At 42.9% G+C, this 16,946-nt stretch overlaps 1 protein-coding gene across 1 annotated transcript in view; it reads left to right on the forward strand.

The window, feature by feature from the left end:
* The window catches only part of Znf438 (zinc finger protein 438), a 120,000-nt gene extending 108,740 nt beyond the window's left edge, over nucleotides 1-11,260 (forward strand). The window contains exons 3-4 of the mRNA XM_013151281.2: nucleotides 7,377-9,219; nucleotides 10,481-11,260. Coding sequence (XP_013006735.2) covers nucleotides 7,377-9,219; nucleotides 10,481-11,087 — 2,450 coding nt within the window. The 3' untranslated portion in view covers nucleotides 11,088-11,260. The remainder of the gene's footprint in view (nucleotides 1-7,376; nucleotides 9,220-10,480) is intronic.
* The last annotated feature ends 5,686 nt before the right edge of the window (nucleotides 11,261-16,946 follow it).

A 16,946-nucleotide genomic window follows, 5' to 3' on the forward strand; every position in this document is an offset into this window, starting at 1 on the left:
TGTTGCTAACCAGCTTGGAAATTTTTTCTATAAAATGGACATATTCGTAATTCCCCACTCAGGTCACTGTGGGGATCAAATGAAGTAATGCATGTAAAGTACAGTACCTGCCCCATAAACTACAACTTATCCTTAGGGTAATGTTTAAGAAGCTGTAGGCAAAGAAATTCAGCTGCTTGGAAAATAAGCCCTTTTCTTCAAGATAGATGAGCCCTCAGAGGCCTATGTTCTGTGCAGGATGGCTGCTGGTTACCCTATTAAAAGGAGGGAAGGAGTTGCTAAGAGCATAATTCAGCAGAGAAGGACAGGTGAGCCAAGGAGAATGAACCAAACTAGATGCAAGATACAAGATTTCCAGTTGGAAATGTGCTTACTTCCTTCGTAATGCCTTAAATTTCCTGAAAGGTGGGGCCTGAGATATGATGGTTCCAGAAGCTCTGAGTGCTATTGAGATGGAGACCAGAAATGATACTCAGCATCTTCAGTCCTTAAACAAAAGGGCACTTGTGCCTAATCCAGCTTGTTTTAAGGTGCATGCTGCTAGGGCAACCCACAGGACACTCTCACTGGCTCTGCCTGTTGCTGCAGCCCCTGGACAATGAGGGGCACAGCGAGGCCATGGCTAAGTGCCATGAGAGTCTTTTTAACAAAATAAAGTTGAGGTCTTTGGGTTATGAGACACATCTTTTATCCCAGACCTCTCAAGGTTTTAACCATATTTATTTTAACCAGAGACCATCCTGGCAAATACTTTGAACCCCTACTGGAATTTATTATTTGAAAACCAAGTGGGAAGGAGAAGAGAGATGCCAGCAAATAAAATTTAGAACAAGGTTTTTCAGTTTAATAAACTTAAAACCTAAACAGTACCTAAAATTGTTGGCCCTGTACTGGTAGCTTTGGCAGCACTTTCATTCTGTGCCTGGCTCCAGTGTCCTTGTTTTAAACCTGAGACGTGCCCCACTCTGCTGCGCCTCCGAACCGGCTCGGCAGGGGGCCACGGGACCCTGCAGGCACAGTGGAACTTTGCCCAGAGCAAGGGTGAGAATGAGCGGGAAAATTTTGCTTGAGGCAACAAAGCGAGACTCGATTATGCTAGTGAAAATCAAAAAGGGAGTGGTGTTCAGCGGTCCTGCTTGCAGGTCCTTGTGCAGCTGTGTTGTGGAGGAGTTTGAGGAACCTGGGGGAGACCTGGCAGCTAGTGCGCTGGGGCTCTCCATGCTGGCTTTGCTCCTCAGCCACCGTGCTGAGCGTGCCTGTCAGACTCAGTCCTCTGGAGATGGAGGAGGAGGGCAGCGAGCGCTGCACCTCTCTAACCTAAGGTCCAGCAGAATCCCTGGAAGTCGGCTTTTACTTTCAAATGACTTCATTCTCCATCAGTCCTCTAAAGAGTGGGCTTTGTGAAAGAAAACGACATGTAATGACAATAGAAGTTTTTTTAATATGGAGACATTTCTATTTTGATTTGTTTCTCCTTAAAATTCAAAATGGCAGGTTTTGAGATTAGGATGCTGTTGTATATAATGTACCTCTTTTGAGAATGAAGCAGAGGAAGGTCTTTGCTTCAGATTGCAAGGGGACCCTCCGGTTTGTGGACTTCACACGTTAAACTTTACTTCTCCAAACCTCATTTTTCTTCATCTTTAAAAGGGGGCAGCAATAATAATTTCTTGCAGAACCCTAGTGAAGAGTCAAGTTAGAAGGCCCAGCATATATCCGAGACTACCCGTGGTGAGCCGCGGCGGGCTGTTCGTGCCGTGGAAAGCTCTGTTACTGTGATTTCTTTTAAGACAGATACAGAGTTTTTCTAAACCCAAACCTCAGTGTTTAGGTTTAAATGCAGTGTTGGCACTTTGCAAGGAATGAGTGGGTTCTGGGTTGCGGTTTAGGCGCTTGGTGTCTAAGAGGTTTGCCCTCACCGTTGGAGACCTCAGTGAGGACCAGCACCTCCCAGCTGCTTCTTCATCCACAGTCGGACCAGTTTCTCACACACTGTGAATGTAACTTCTCCAAATAGTTACTTTACTCTGCTTCACATACTTAAAACAGCCCACAATTAAAATCCTAATATTATGTACTCTCATTGAGTAACTGCAAAATTAATTTTACTGAGTGGGTCTTTTATGTTAAGTTAATAAAAGTCCATGTTTAGTACCTGAGAGTCCTGTGAGTCTCTTTAACTGTGTTATGGGTAATTTCACAGGATTTCCAGAAATTATGCATGTCAGTGGAAATTTCTACTTCTCATTATTTAGTGCACAGTTCCATAAGATCTGTAATTTAGTAGGTGCAGGTGAGAGATTTTAGCTCACACCATTTGTGAATGGCCTAGTGAATGTATAGTGGAATAAACCACTATTGTAGCTACATTGCCAAGAAGGATTTTCTATGGTCATACTTCTTAGTATTTTAGACTTTCAAAAAAGTAAATGGCATTTTTATCTTCTCTGAAGCCCCCTATTGTCAAACTACTTTTTTAAAAAAGCTGCAGTTACTAGAATAACTGACCTTTATTGCAAATTGCCTTCTCTCATCCTAATGAGCCAAATATTTGGAGGAATGATTCTCAGGACTCCAATTGTCCTTCGGAGGTACTAAGCTCTGGTACTTCTCAGTGCTTAACTTCAGGAGGCAGTTAGGTACAGCCTGTGAGATTATTAGATTACTTCCCTGGTTATCAGCCATGCTTGTTGTTAACTAGTCAAAGAAACTTAAAAGACATGAGCTATTCTCTGTGTTTGTATCTAGACAAAACCATTTATGCATATCACAAGTAGCCCAAAGATGATGCTTTTAGGAATGGATCCAATAAGTAAGCTTATTTTCCTGTCATCACTCAACAGGTATTTATGAGCACCTCCTGTCCCAGGCCCTCTACAGGGTGTTCAGTGGAAAAGAAGCCCTTGTCCCGTCCCAACTTCTCAGATCCCCCATGTATCCCACCCACAGTGGCCACTGCTAATCCTGGCTTCTTTGTTTCCTTTCAGGACCATTCTGTACATATGCAGGACTATGTTTGTGTGGGTGTCTCCCCAGCTTTTTTAATCCAAGTGGTGGCGTACTATAAATCTCCATCTTGGAGAATATCTAATTTATTCTTCCTTTTTACTGCTGCAGGTACATTGTATGGTATAGTAAGATTTTTGTATTAGCACTCTGTGGATGGACGCAGGAGTAATTCCTAGGGCTCCCCTTTTACATTCTCGTGCCTTGCTCTCTCTTCCTGCCTTACATTTCCTCTAGTGCACTAGTTTCATTTCCTGAGTGATGCAGAAAATGGGATTCAACTCCAGTACCTTGCTCAGACTCTCACCTTTTATGTACTTCCTGATAGATTCAGGCAAGTTCAAATCAAGTTAGATTTACCCAATAAGGCCTTATTTTTCACCCCACAGACTATTACTAGTCTGTGATTATTGATGAGGAGCCACCTGATAAACTTCACTGCCCTATCATCCAGTTCTTTCAACTGTCAGGGAGCCGGAGAACTGTATGCATTTGGCAGGCACAGCCCGTGTATGGTTTCAGGCTGCCCATGCTGCTCACATGATCAATGTCCTCTCTGCTGGGGCAGAGTCACATTTGGACATAAACTTTGCTCCCAGCCACAGCTGGCTTCCTTTCCTTTTGAGTGTCATTGCTGTTCCCACCATCATGTAGAGACTCTTGGAGATCAGTTGAAGCGTGTTAACCTTGTCTTGTAATCAGCTCCCTCCCTCCTGGTAATAACTGTTTGAAGTGCATCTGGTTTCATTTCTGAAAACCTAACTGTCATAAGGTGGCTTTCTTACACTTGGTCATAAAAAGTAAGAGATAGGAAGCTCCTTCCAGTGTAAGTCCTAGAGACCCTTGGTAACCTTGAGCCTGCTTGTGGTTTCAGCTGCATTTTCTGTCCCCTGTCACTGCTGCTGTCTTTCATGTTGACACCACCACGCTGTGCCTCTGAAGCTCAGTGTTTCCACGTCTCGCTGCCCTCCTGTCTTCACTCTAACCTGCCACTTTCCCTCTCTGTGTGCTTGTGTATCTTAAAGCAGTTTCTTCTCCAAAGCCTGCTTGATGTGTTGGCTCTTCCAGTTGGCATGCAGCGGCAGAATTCACTCTGCTCTTTTATTGTTTCCTCTAATTGGTAGACCAGTGGCCCCACCTGTCTGCTTTGTGTGAAGGGTTTTTATCATGGTGCTCTCCTGCCTCCTTGTCCTGGCAGTGAATAGAATTACATTGGAGTGGTGGTGGGGTGATCCGGAGACATGTTTCTTTTTCAGTTTTCAAAGTTTCAAAACATCATTTTTAAATTGTTTCCTTTTGTTTTTCTGGAATGTATAAATTCAGTTTGGTTCAATTTGTAATTCTTTATTTCTGTCACAAGTCATTTCATTGCCACTTAAGAAATTCAACAGATTTGCATCCTTGACACATTCTGGACACTGTTGTAGATCCTGAAGATACATACTTCTTCCTGGTTCCCAACAAACCGATCCCAGTCCCTTCTAAGGCTAGGCACCCCTGACCTCAGGACCTCCCACTGGGCTCCACCTCGTAAGGATTCCACAGCCTTCCACATGCCGCCTACCATAGGAAGCAGACTGTAGACACATGACCCAGGGTTGGCAGCCCACATCCAGCCAGAGCAGGAACTCGAACGGTAGGTCCGTTTTAGGTGAAATGATCAGAGCACAGCTATCTAGGAAGAGCCCACCTGAGTAAAACCTTGGACAAAGGGTGCAGCATGAACCGGGGTTTATCCAGGAAGAGTGGTCTGGCAGTGCAAAAAGCAAGTACAGCGGTACTGAAGGGACAGGTGCCTGCCTGGCATATTTCAGGAAAGGCAGGAAGGCCTCTGTGACTGGAGATGAGCAAGCAGAATGAGCAGTCGGCCCTCGGAGCCCTGTGATGTGAGCCTTTTAGGCTGCTGCAGGACTGTACTTCGAGTCGAAGAGGTACACTGGGCATGCATGTGTAGCAGACGTGTGAGGTGTTATGTTTTGTGCTGAGACACTATCACATGTTTCAAGACATCTGTGATGGACTGAAGGCAAAACAGCCTTTCTGCTATGCCTTTTGGCTATGAATACTTTCTGCTTAGTCAGTTAAGAACGGGATATGAATGGCACATGTTTTCTGTCCTTCCTCACCCTGGATCTGCTGTGTAGGTTGTAATTATTTAATAAACCTGTCGCTAGGGAACCAGAAGCTATCAATAATTGTAGGCTTACTGAAAAATTCTGTCCATCTTGATTTAATATATGTAATTACAGTTTATTTCAATACTTCTTCCAAAAAGATGAGAAAGTTAGACTAAAATGAAAGGTTGTAAAAATAGAACTTTAAAAATTAAAATTATGGATGAAGAAAATAACAAGTGAGTAATCATTTAGGCAATTGTTATGAAATGATTGACTAATCACTTTACCTGAGAGTTTCATGGTGACAAAACTAAGAAAGAAAACAATGAATTGATGTACTTATCCTTGTCTGATTTTCCCAGACACATTTAAGGAAGACCACTAGTCCTTTTATTTACTTTAATGTAAATTATCATGTAAAATATTCCGTAACATCCTGTGTCTTCACCAAATACTGATCACTTTCTCAAAATAAATTGTTCAGAATGGTTTTCAGCATACTTCTACAATGCTACTGATTTCTTAGGAGCATCACAGTTTTGCTAAAACAAATAGCTTCCCGCTTATTAGTTTATTAACTTAGGCATTCAAAGTAAGGTTGATTTTGAAATTTAATTATCTATTTAACTAGATTGTCAGCTTCCTACTTTTATATTCCTAGTAATCCCCAAACAAATAGTTTTTTCAATCCTTTGTGCTCAACTCCAAATCCTAAAAAGCTCTGAAAACAGAAATTTCATCAGAACTTGGGTAGCAACCTCTTTCAGAAGCAAAAATCTAAGATGAAATAAGAGTTTAAAGCTCGGGGGCTGGGGATTTAGCTCAGCAGCATAAGCACCTGCCTTGCAAGCAGGCGGTTGTGAGTTCAATCCCTGGTACCGATAAAAAAAAAAAAAAGAGTTTAAAGCTCTTTGTTTATCTGATTTGTTGTGAAAAGGCACATATTTTACTACAGACATGGCAACAGATTTAACTATGAGGGTCTTGCAGATTCTGCTGAATGTTATGCAGTATTTGGTATGTACATCTTACTATTTCTCTGAAATCTCCATGTGCAAATTCTGAAACACACATGACCCAGCCAGTTTCAGAAAAAAAAGTTGTAGCCTTGCAATAGACAATTTCTAGAATAGCATAGGGGTCTAGTAAATGTCAGTTGGAGTGAAGGTTGATTAATATGAGGTACTTAGAAATGAGAAACTTTTCTGCAGCCAGGCCTTGTGACCTTGAGACCTCAGGGAATAAAATAGATGATTCAGTCCCTAGGAGCAGGGCACTGAAATGTTTCCTTAATTGTTCTCTCAAGGTTGTAGTAATTGGTCCTTGGTCAAGCTAATAAATCTGGAGAGAATAAAATGTTATTCTATCAGTTTAAATTGTTCCTATTAGTATCCCTTTATTGGAGATTTCGTGTATTTTTTATTTATCTCTATATCTTTATCACTTGTATCTTTTTGGTTTTGTTCAACATTGTTAAAGGTGTCACATCAGCTTTTTTAATTCTGGTGACTTAATTGCAAAAGCACACATAAACAGTTTGAAAGGTGTGAGAAGAAATTCACAAGTCACAAGGGGAAACAGCAACAAAGCTAGCATTCAGTCTGAAATTCATCCACAGTGTAAAACAGATTGCACTGCCAGTGGGTCAAGTGGTGTGTCCTGAAATGGAGTGAAAAATGAATTGGATACAGAAAATGTTTGTTCCATACCAGAGATACAGTGGAGAAGAGCAAGATGAATCAAATATAGGTTCCACCTTCATAAAGCTTATATGTAACATGGAAAACAGGGCATGTTATATAATATAAATTGAATATACAGCAGAATATACCAGAGGGGAGGCGACCCAGTTCATGAGATCAGGAATGGAGGCAGAGTTGCTCTGGCTTGTGAAGGTCGGGAAGAACTGGATAAATGGAGAGGGTGGACTTGCAGAATGCAGGGATGAGAAGGACAGAGGCCCAGCCTCTGGAGCTGTACGTGCAATAGAAGACACATGTATAAGTGCATAAATTATGATGGAAAGTGGTCAAAGGTATGATGGGGCTGGGAACCACAGAGGGAAAAAAGGATCTTTGGGTAAGCTGGATAGGAGTTGATCTTCCATCTGGGTCTTGAAAACACAGGCATTTGCTCAGAAGGACAGGGGCAGGCAGGGGGTTTATTCTAGGCAAAATAAATGAGACACATACTTAACAGTCCATACCAGGGCACCTAGACTCAGTCACTTTTTATAGTGGTCTGTCATTGCAGGTGATACAAACATCCCTTCTGGAACAGGACAGAGTGGAAAGAGTTTGCAGAGTAAGAGTCAATTTAGGACCATTGCACCAAAGATTGCTCCTAAAGTCCTAGCCTCCAGAGTGCTGCCATGTCACTCACCTTCACTTTCTGATCAGGGGACTCTGGGGCCCTCCATGAGCCCCAAGCCACTGGGAATGCCCACCCAGAACTATGCACTGATGCAGGTAGCTGGCCAGGAAGGTACTTTTTCTCTTGTTGCTTTGCCGCCTGTTACCTCAGCTCAGCCAATTCAGAAACCCCAAATGCCTGAGAACCTTAAAGTGCCTATTCCTCGATACCAACCCCTAAGAAGTAACAAAGGACCTAGAAAGAAGTCCATCCTGAGCTCTCCTGAAAGTGGCTGCAGCAGACCTGTTGCCCACACCCAGATGTGCCCTCAGATTTCCCCTTCCCCACCTGCCCATCCTGAACTCCCGCAGAAAGCCAATCCATGCAAACAGATGCCATCACCAGACCAAGCCTCAGGGGGGACCAGCACAGCTCCACTGGTTGAGAGCAGTGGTCATGAAGACTCCACACCTCCAGTGATCGACAGCTGCAGAGATCGAAACCCTCCAGCTACACCAGCCCTGTCTACACCAGCGGAGCCCTCTGCCAAGCAGAGGCTCTCAGATAATTCAGGGAAAGCTAGCCATAGAAACAGGAAGGTACCCAGTGGACCTTCTGCCGTTGCCAGAGGAAAACTTAAGGGACACATAGATCATGGGAACGCCGTGACCAGTTTATCACCAGGCATTTTTGGCAGTGCAGTTCAGTTGATCTCATCAGTTCCCAAAGGTAAAGTACCAATCTTACCCTACAAAAGAATGCAGACAAACAAGATTTGCCAAACTGAATCAGATGCCAGTGCTGCAGAATTTTCTTTATCTGGGTATAGGACAGATAATGATAGGAAATTCTCCATCAAAGAAAGCTTTAATGCAGCCAACAATATGTCTAGCAAGACACCTGTTCCACCAGTACCAAAGCAGATTCTTTGCGGAAGTGCCTTTTGTCCAGCCACCAAAACAGATCTCAACCACAAAACAAAACTGAACGTTGGAGCAGCAAAGAGAAGAGGAAGAAAACGAAAGATTCCAGATGAAGTTTTAGCATTTCAGGGGAAAAGGAAGAAATGCATTATCAATAAATGCAGAGATGGTAAAGAGAAAGCAAAAAACAATCTCCAAGAATCCAAAGACCAAAAGCCAGGGGCTTTGAAAAAATATCGTAACATTATGCCCAAACCTGTGGTTGTCATGTCTGCTTTGCCTCCCCTGGCTTCTCCTTCAGCCACCCTCCACTCTCAGACCTCCACCAACCTAGGACAGGACATCTCATTAAATAATTCAGTCACTTCCAAATGTCTCAGCTGTAAGCAGAATGACAGCCCTTCCACCAAGCTCAGCTCCGTGTTCAGAAATGGATTCTCTGGTGTCCGAAAACCTTGGCACAGATGCCAAGTTTGTAACCACCACTTCCAGTTCAAACAGCACCTTCAGGACCACATGAACACACATACCAACAGGCGCCCGTACAGCTGTCGCATCTGCCGCAAGGCCTATGTGCGCTCTGGCAGCCTGAGCACACATATGAAGCTCCACCATGGTGAGAACCGTCTGAGGAAACTTGTGTGCTGTGAGTTCTGTGCAAAAGTGTTTGGCCACGTGCAAGTCTATTTTGGCCACCTAAAAGAAGTACACAGGGTTGTGATCAGCACAGAGCCCGGCCCTAGTGAAGCGCAGCCGGAAGACATGCCGAAGAGCAGAGACAGACACGCCAGTGATCGAGAGGCAGAGAGAGCACTGGAGCGGTGAGTGTGAACAGGCTGGAAGCCTGGCAAGAGAGGCTGTTTAGTTGGGAAAGGGCATAAAATTTCACACTCAGAAGATTTTACCTCCCATAGTTCTGTGAAGAGTGATCTCATTTGTCTCTGGTTTCTGGTCAGTCATTATTTTAATTATTCTAGCCTATATAAGTTGGCATAAATGCCAGTTGGAGGTATTCTGAGAGAAGATTATTTTTACATCCCAAAACAAAATAGATTATTATGTATCTATTGTGGTATTCTTTACGAGTGATTTCCCCCAGAAACATGTCCACAGAATTTATAACCAAATAGCTCCATTGCTCTGCACTGTGGGGAGTGTACTGCACTGAACATACACACCTCCGATGCCAGAACTAGCCCACTCTGCACGGGCCCTGCTTTCCTCATCAGGCCAGGTGAACTTCCCCAAGTCAGGGCCTGATTTCTAGCAACATAAACAAATGAGCTTCATAATTTGGGAACCTGGTAGTGATTAGTCTTTTGACCAGCTGTGCCCTCAGTGTGGACTGTGTGAACCCATTTCCACACCAAAGAGAGTCCCTCAGCACCTGAGAAGTAAGCCTTTCCCAGCACTGCAGATTCTCTGCCCCTTGTTTCTTATTTTTCGCAATTGCTCAAAATATTTTCTATTCAAGCACTCACTTGAGTAGAAGTCGTACAGAGTATGACTTACTCTGTCATACTCAATAAAAATAAGAGGTGCCTATCGTATTTGTTCTTACTTTTGTAGGGTTCTCTCTCTTTTTTAGGCACTTCTGTTCCCTTTCCCATGTCTGTACTTTTCACCAATGTACAAGGAAATCCACCCCCCCACACTTGTTTTTCTGAAGCTAGACTTTGATGTTTAAGTAAAATATCCAAATTTACATTCAGTGTAACGTGAGGGAGAGAACAGTGGGTGGTAGGGACAGTCACCTCCAACCTTACTAGGTGATCGCATAGCACCTGGTATAGTATGGCCTGACCCTTCCATGTTGACTCTACCTGTCATATAGTGGCTGGAGAGGTGGTGGCTCTTCTGGGGAGGGACACACTTTCCAGGTGGATCCTGGTGCTTGAGAAACATGTGGTCCCAGCAGGAGTGATGGCAGGTATCTGCCATGCCTCTCCTGAAGTCTTCCCAGGCTGTGTACCCAGGCTTCCTATTCACAGATAAGTGTGACTTACATCCCTGAAAGCTGAAGGACAAAGTCCCAATTGTGTTTTTCATGAACTCTTACATAGACCATTTCTTCCTTTTCAGGGAAAACAAGTCAAGCTTGGAAGAAGATTTCCTTCTAACCCAGGCAGACGAAGTCAAATTACAAATCAAATGTGGCCGTTGTCAGATCACTGCACAGTCTTTTGCTGAAATCAAGTTTCATTTACTTTATGTTCATGGAGAAGAAATTCAGGGTAGGTTGCAAGAGGGAATCTTACCCAGCAAAAGAGGGGCTCAGAGAGCGCTGACCAGACACACTGCTCCTGACTGGAAGCAACATCAAAACCAGGTGAAGCCTTGTGCCTCTGAGGAGAACTGCCATACACATCCTAAGAAGAAAAGACAGCTCTGCCTTCACCGTGAGAATGATGTGGAAATACTCAAGGCCAGTGACGGAGGCCAACTGGGAACGGAAAGGCTGAAGGAAGACCCCCAGGACTCAGGATGTGGCAGCCGCCACACGGTTTTCCTCTGGTCTCATTCAGGCTTCAGCTGCCTCCTGTGTGCCCAGACCCTGGGGAGGAAGGAGGAGCTCTTTCTCCACTGGGAGAGCCACCATAACTGTGAGGACCCCTCCAGACTTTGGGCTATTCTAAGTACATTCTCCAACCAAGGAGTGATAGAGATTTCCAGGGAAACCAGCAAGTGAAACTCTGAGGCAAACTGGGGTTAAAGAAAATTTTGCTAGCACCTTTCTTTCAAAGCTTTGTGTTTTATGGTGATACTTAAGTATATGAATCAAATAAGTTAGTGTGAACATTAATGAACAAAGTTTTGTATATTTATTTTCTTATAAAATAAAATATATGCTCTGGGTGCAAATTTTTCTGACCATGTGTAGTCTTATTTTAAAGTTCTGTGCTCTGACTCTTAATAACTTAATTTTAGAATAAATAAAAAGATCGAAACTAGAAATGTGAGGAATGTAGGTTCTTCACATATAGTTTTCAGTAAATGTGTGTGTGTGTGTGTGTGTGTGTGTGTATGTGTCCTTTCCCTCAGATGTTCTCTTCTTACATCCAGATGGCAATTCCCTTTCAATCCATCTATGTAGCATCAAGTTCTATGGAAAATGTTGGTATTTATTAAATTCATTGATTTATTTAAATGTGCTGCAAAGCAGTCTTTTAATATGATTGTCATTTACCATGATTTAAAACCCATGTTTTGGGGCTGGGGATTTAGCTCAGTGGCATAAGCACCTGCCTTACAAGCAGACAGTCGTAAGTTTGCTCCCTGGTACCGATAAAAAAAGAAAAAGACAAAAAATTAAAAAATAAATAAAACCCATGTTTTTAACACTTAGAGTTTTTGTAATTTTGCTCTTTTCTTAAATGCTGTTTTCTTAAATGAAGATTAGATGTTGGCAAGTTTTATATCTATAGTGTTCCATGTCAAAATAGTAAAAAAAAATTTAATACTTTAGCTAATAAAAAAATCCACTTTCTTGGTAAAGACTTATTTTTAAGTAATCATTAGGGTTAGAAAATTTATAACCTGGAAGGTGAACTAGATAGTTCAGACCAGATGTGTGTCTCAACTGTTTTCCGTCACTCCACAGACACTTCAGAGGATTGTTGTTAGCTGATCAATTTTAGATACAACTTGTGCCTTTCAAGCCACGTTCTCTCTGAAAATTGGGAGTAAATGATTGCCTTTTAAATTCCTGGAAAATTACCTTGAATCAGAAAAATTGCCATTTGAAGTATCTGGCTATCCTGGCTGCAGAGACATTTTCTGAGAGAGGGGAGCTTGCCCAATCATCCCACTAAAATCCCTGCCTTTGAGTGAAAGCACCACGCACGTGGCCATCCCTGTTGGCTGAACCTTGGCCCAGGCATGAACCAAACATTTTTATGTGCTAGAAGCTGGTACCCAGCAGAGAAAAAGCTAAATTATATTTGATAGGCTAATGGGTATTAAGTCATCCTTTTTAATGCCTAGTTTTAAGAGCAAATATTCATGGACATGGTGGGGTTGAAATAATATACAAAGGTAAAACTCAATATTCTCTGTTTTTGTAAAGTTTTATAAATTTGAAAAAAAGTTTAGAATTCTCAGAAAGATTTCTCATGGTTTATTGATGGATCACACTTTCTCTTAATGTAGAGTGATAACATCAGACCATCACTGTTCATATTTTTAGAATCCCAGGGTTGGTAATAAAATAGCTTACTGCTCAGTTCAGTTACATGTTTGTTTTTTGGTCCTGGAGACATTACAAAATGAGAACTATCAAGAATACTACCTGAATTCAAACCATGACACTGAGCTTCAAACCTTGAAGTATTTATAGACTATTCAGTCTTCAGATACTTAGTATTTCAGAAATACTGGCCAGCTGGCCAAGGGCAGAATAGTGAATCTAGATGCATATGGAAGCCTAGGTATCGGGACAGAAAGCACCCACGCAGCAAGGCATGTGAAGTCTGACCTCCCCATGGCTAGGGACAAACCCAGCTGTGACCAGCATTTAATCCCATCTCAGAGCTGGAGTCTGTGGACAGTCTCGGGAAAGAAGCAGAGAGTTATAGTAACTGCAGAGGGAGGCAGAAAATATGTTTAGCTCATGATTAAGTGCTCTGACTGGATCCCCTCCTAGAATTCATTTCATCAAAGTGATCAGGTAATCCTAGCTAAATTTATGCAACTCATCAGGGCATGGGTGGGGTGGCTTGAGGTGGGTGGGCTTGAGGTGGGTGGGGGTCAGGAAGGCAAAAGTGGAAGGGTCAACAGCCACGCTGTTCTTTGCTGTTTGTTTGTTGTGGTGCTGGGAATTGAACCCAGGGCCTTCGCTCTGAGCTACATCCGCATCCCTTTTTCTTTTCTGTTTTGAGCTACTGTGTTGCTCAGGCGTGGCTCAGAATTGCAACTCTTTCTCATCCTCCGCAAATGCTGCCGTTAAAGATGTGTACCACCACTCCCAGTTGACATCACTCAGGAGAGAAGGAATTTGGGGGTCCAGAAGTCCTCACTAGATGCCTGAGGGTAGGAGTGGGGATCATTGAAAATTTAAGACTTGTTACAGTTCTCAGAGCCTCGGAGATCTCCTTGTGACACTGGGAACAGCCCCAGTGCCACCCAGGACAAGGGCCCTTAGCCTTACAGTGGTGCTTCCTCAACAAGAATGGCATGTCCTGGTGCAGCTCACTGCCTTCCTTGGGTGTAGAAGTGTTGGTGGCACAGTGCCAAACTATACTTAACCAAAGGCCATGGAGTAGAGAACAGAGTGTTCTAGTAGTCCCTGTTTCCTGTGACCTTGAGACACTGCTTTTCTGAGGCTGCATGTCCTCCTCTGCAGTGAGAGTCGTGGCCCCACCTCCAGGTTGCAAAGAGACTGTGAGATACAAATAAAATACCTAGCACATTTGGGCCAGGTGCTAATAAGCAGCTGGCATTTACTAGGTTTCAGATTGGGAAAAATGATATTTTATACCATATAAAAATAATATGAAACAGCTCAGGTAGACTTTAAGAACAGCAGAAATTCGTATCTTTGCATAAAAAATACATTTGAATTTTGAAATAACTGTTAAAGTATGTTGGGGTCCCATGGAGATTTGCTGAGTGTCTCTTCATAATCAGCACAGCACAAATGATTCTTGTCTGGGCTTCATTTTCCTCAGGTCTCAGCTGGCAGCCCCTCCCCAAAGCCATCCCCAGGTCTTCTCTGGCCCCTAGTCTAGCGATTGTCAACAAACACACACACACACACACCACCACCACCACCACCACCCAGAAGCCCACAGTGGACTTCTCTGCTTCCCACTCTAGACAAAAACCTTTCAAAGGACTGTATTTGTTAAGCCCAAAGCCGTAAGAGTGCACTGCCTCACATGAAGTAATACGCAGCCAGTATTTGTTGGGGAAAACAGTGGATGTATTAGCTAAATACAAAGTACTGCTTTGCTTTTTATGGATAAATTGTCATTAGAACCAGGCAAGGCACATTTGGGTCAGCGCAGCACTTTCATTTTTCATCATGTCTTTGGCTTGAGAAACTCTCCCATGGCCAGCAAGACTAGGTTCTTTTGGCCCTAAATTATTTTGAAAAGTTACTGCACTTTAGATTTGTATTGTTTTATTACCTGTCATGTTTGTTCATGTCCCCTTTTGTCGCATGCTCTCCTATGGACTTTTTCCTGGTTTTTAGCCCAACTGCTCCTTTGTTAAGCTGTGCCTCGTCTGGAAAGTCCTTTCTTCTTTAGCACACTATAAATAATCAAACCTGGGCATTTTCATCCCTACTCCAACTGCAGGCTCCTCCCCTTCCCAGCTGCACAGCTCTGGTCTTCTGTGGCCCCAGTGACATGATTGTTGGCAATAAATGCTCGACTTCATTTATTTATTAGGATTCTCAGATTGGGACTGGTTTGCTCCATTCAGGCCGCTGACGTGCTTTGGTAGGTGTGTATTTTATACTTTTCACTGAGCTGCTGAGAAGAAGTGCCCCAGGAAGGTGAGCAGGGGTTTACCAGAACAGGTTTTTTCACTTCAACTTTACAGTGACTTCACTAACACTGAACAATCAACAGCTTATCTAGGCTCGTGGGGAAACCTTATATATGTTTTAATAACATCTGCCTCTTCAGGAATGTTCCTTTCGGAAGTGAAATGTTCATTGTATCTGGGATGTGGCCATGGTCATGGTGATCCCTGTAATAAAACTATAATCACCATGTCTCCAGCATGTTTTAAATGTGTGTTTAGTATGCAGATGTTGGATTAGGAGCACATCACATTTTCCATCCACTGAAGTGTGAGAATATTTCAACGTGTTGCTTAATCTTTGGAAAAATGTTATTCACTGAAGGAAACCAAATGTGACAACTAAAAGTGATGGCAAGATTACTTGCCTAATTTTGATATGAAGACAAACAGGTTTTTTTAAATTAAATTTTCTCCATCTTCAAAATGACCATCACTGTTAGCTTAACATTCAAGAACTCTTTAATAATAGGATGGCAACACTTGCCTTTTTTCATGTTTATTAGAATTGTAATAGGCATATTTTTGATAAGACATATACCCACTAAGTACTACTCAAAAATATTTCCCTTTCTTTATTCAACACCTAAGACTTGCAGGGAGAACCACTAGGTGTTCCACCACCACCTACAACGAGCAAAGCAGTAAACATGGTCTGATTACTACCTGCGTGGTAGTGTCCATCACCACAGAAAGCTGGCCATGGGCAAGACCCAGGGCGAACTCATGCTACAGAACCATCCCAAAGGTAATATTAGAGGTATGTTTTCAGAAAACTAGTACTCGACCTTCTCCTGGGTTCATCCACTTGAAAGCACAGTTAAATTTTCATAAATATTCATTATTATAACAGAGAAGTTATTCTATAAATGCCCAAAAGACTGTTTTTCACAAGGTTTTCATTCCTTATTAAAGTGTGAGTGGAGCAGGAGAAGCGAGAGGACAGGAATGCTGAGACGAGACAAGGCCTACAGTACTTTTTGGCAGCGGAAGGTGCACTGGGGCACTGGATGAGTGGGGAGATAGCAAAATGTCATGATTTTTGTGGTTCACCCTCAGCAGAGCAAAATGGGACGCTGTCTATCAAAATCTAAAACGCATGGACCTTGTGACCTGGAAGCCCACTTCCTCAAATTTGTCCTATAGATATTAAGAGACAAGGGCATAGATACTTAAATGTTATGGCTTGTATCTCGACATCCCCCCAAGTCTCATTTGCTCATAGGTGTGGCCTTTCAGAAGAGGCTGAAGGTAAACTGTGTGATTGTGGACTGAGGGTGAATGATAATTAGCCCATTGATTGGTTTAGCATAGCTTTGAATGTGGATAATAGGAAGCCCCTATTATCCCCTGTAAATAGGGTTTGGATGGCACTAGCCAGTAGGCTTACAACCTGGACGGGATAAAAGAGGAGTAAGGAAGAGTTGCTGCTGCCCCTGCCCCTGCCCCTGCCCCTGCCCCTGCCCCTGCCCCTGCCCCTGCTCCTGCCACTCCGGTTGCTGCTGCCCTACCATGGGCTGTTCCTCCTCTGCTGTGCCATCCTTCGTAGGAGCCACTGACTATGGACTGAAACCTCTGCAAACTGTGAGGTAAATAAACTTTTCCTCCTTTAACTTGTAGGTATCAGGTATTTTATCCCAGCAACACTAGAGTAAGATGAATGAGTTCACTGAAACATTGTTTATAGTACGTGGAACACTAAAAATATTACAGTGACTCATATAATGGATTATTATGCTACAGAAAAAGAGTGGAGCGGCACCTTACATGCTGAGCAGATAACGTGTGAAGGAAACAAGGTACAGAGCAATGTTAGCATTTTCCAGTTTGCTTGTTTACAAAGAAGAACGAGAAGGTGAGAAGGGATAGATGTGTGCTAGGAAATGGAAAGAAGGGACATATTCTTTTTCCCTGTAAGACTGTTCTGCTAAATTTTATTTTTTCAATAGAAAAACAACTTTACCAACTAAGAGGTAGTATCCTGTTACCATAGGGCAGGCCTTCGCAAAATTCAAGGGGG

This window comes from Cavia porcellus, unplaced genomic scaffold (genome assembly GCF_034190915.1).
Source record: "Cavia porcellus strain 051 isolate PalLab524CR breed Dunkin Hartley unplaced genomic scaffold, mCavPor4.1 scaffold_7, whole genome shotgun sequence".
In the NCBI taxonomy this organism is placed as follows: Eukaryota; Metazoa; Chordata; class Mammalia; order Rodentia; family Caviidae; genus Cavia; species Cavia porcellus.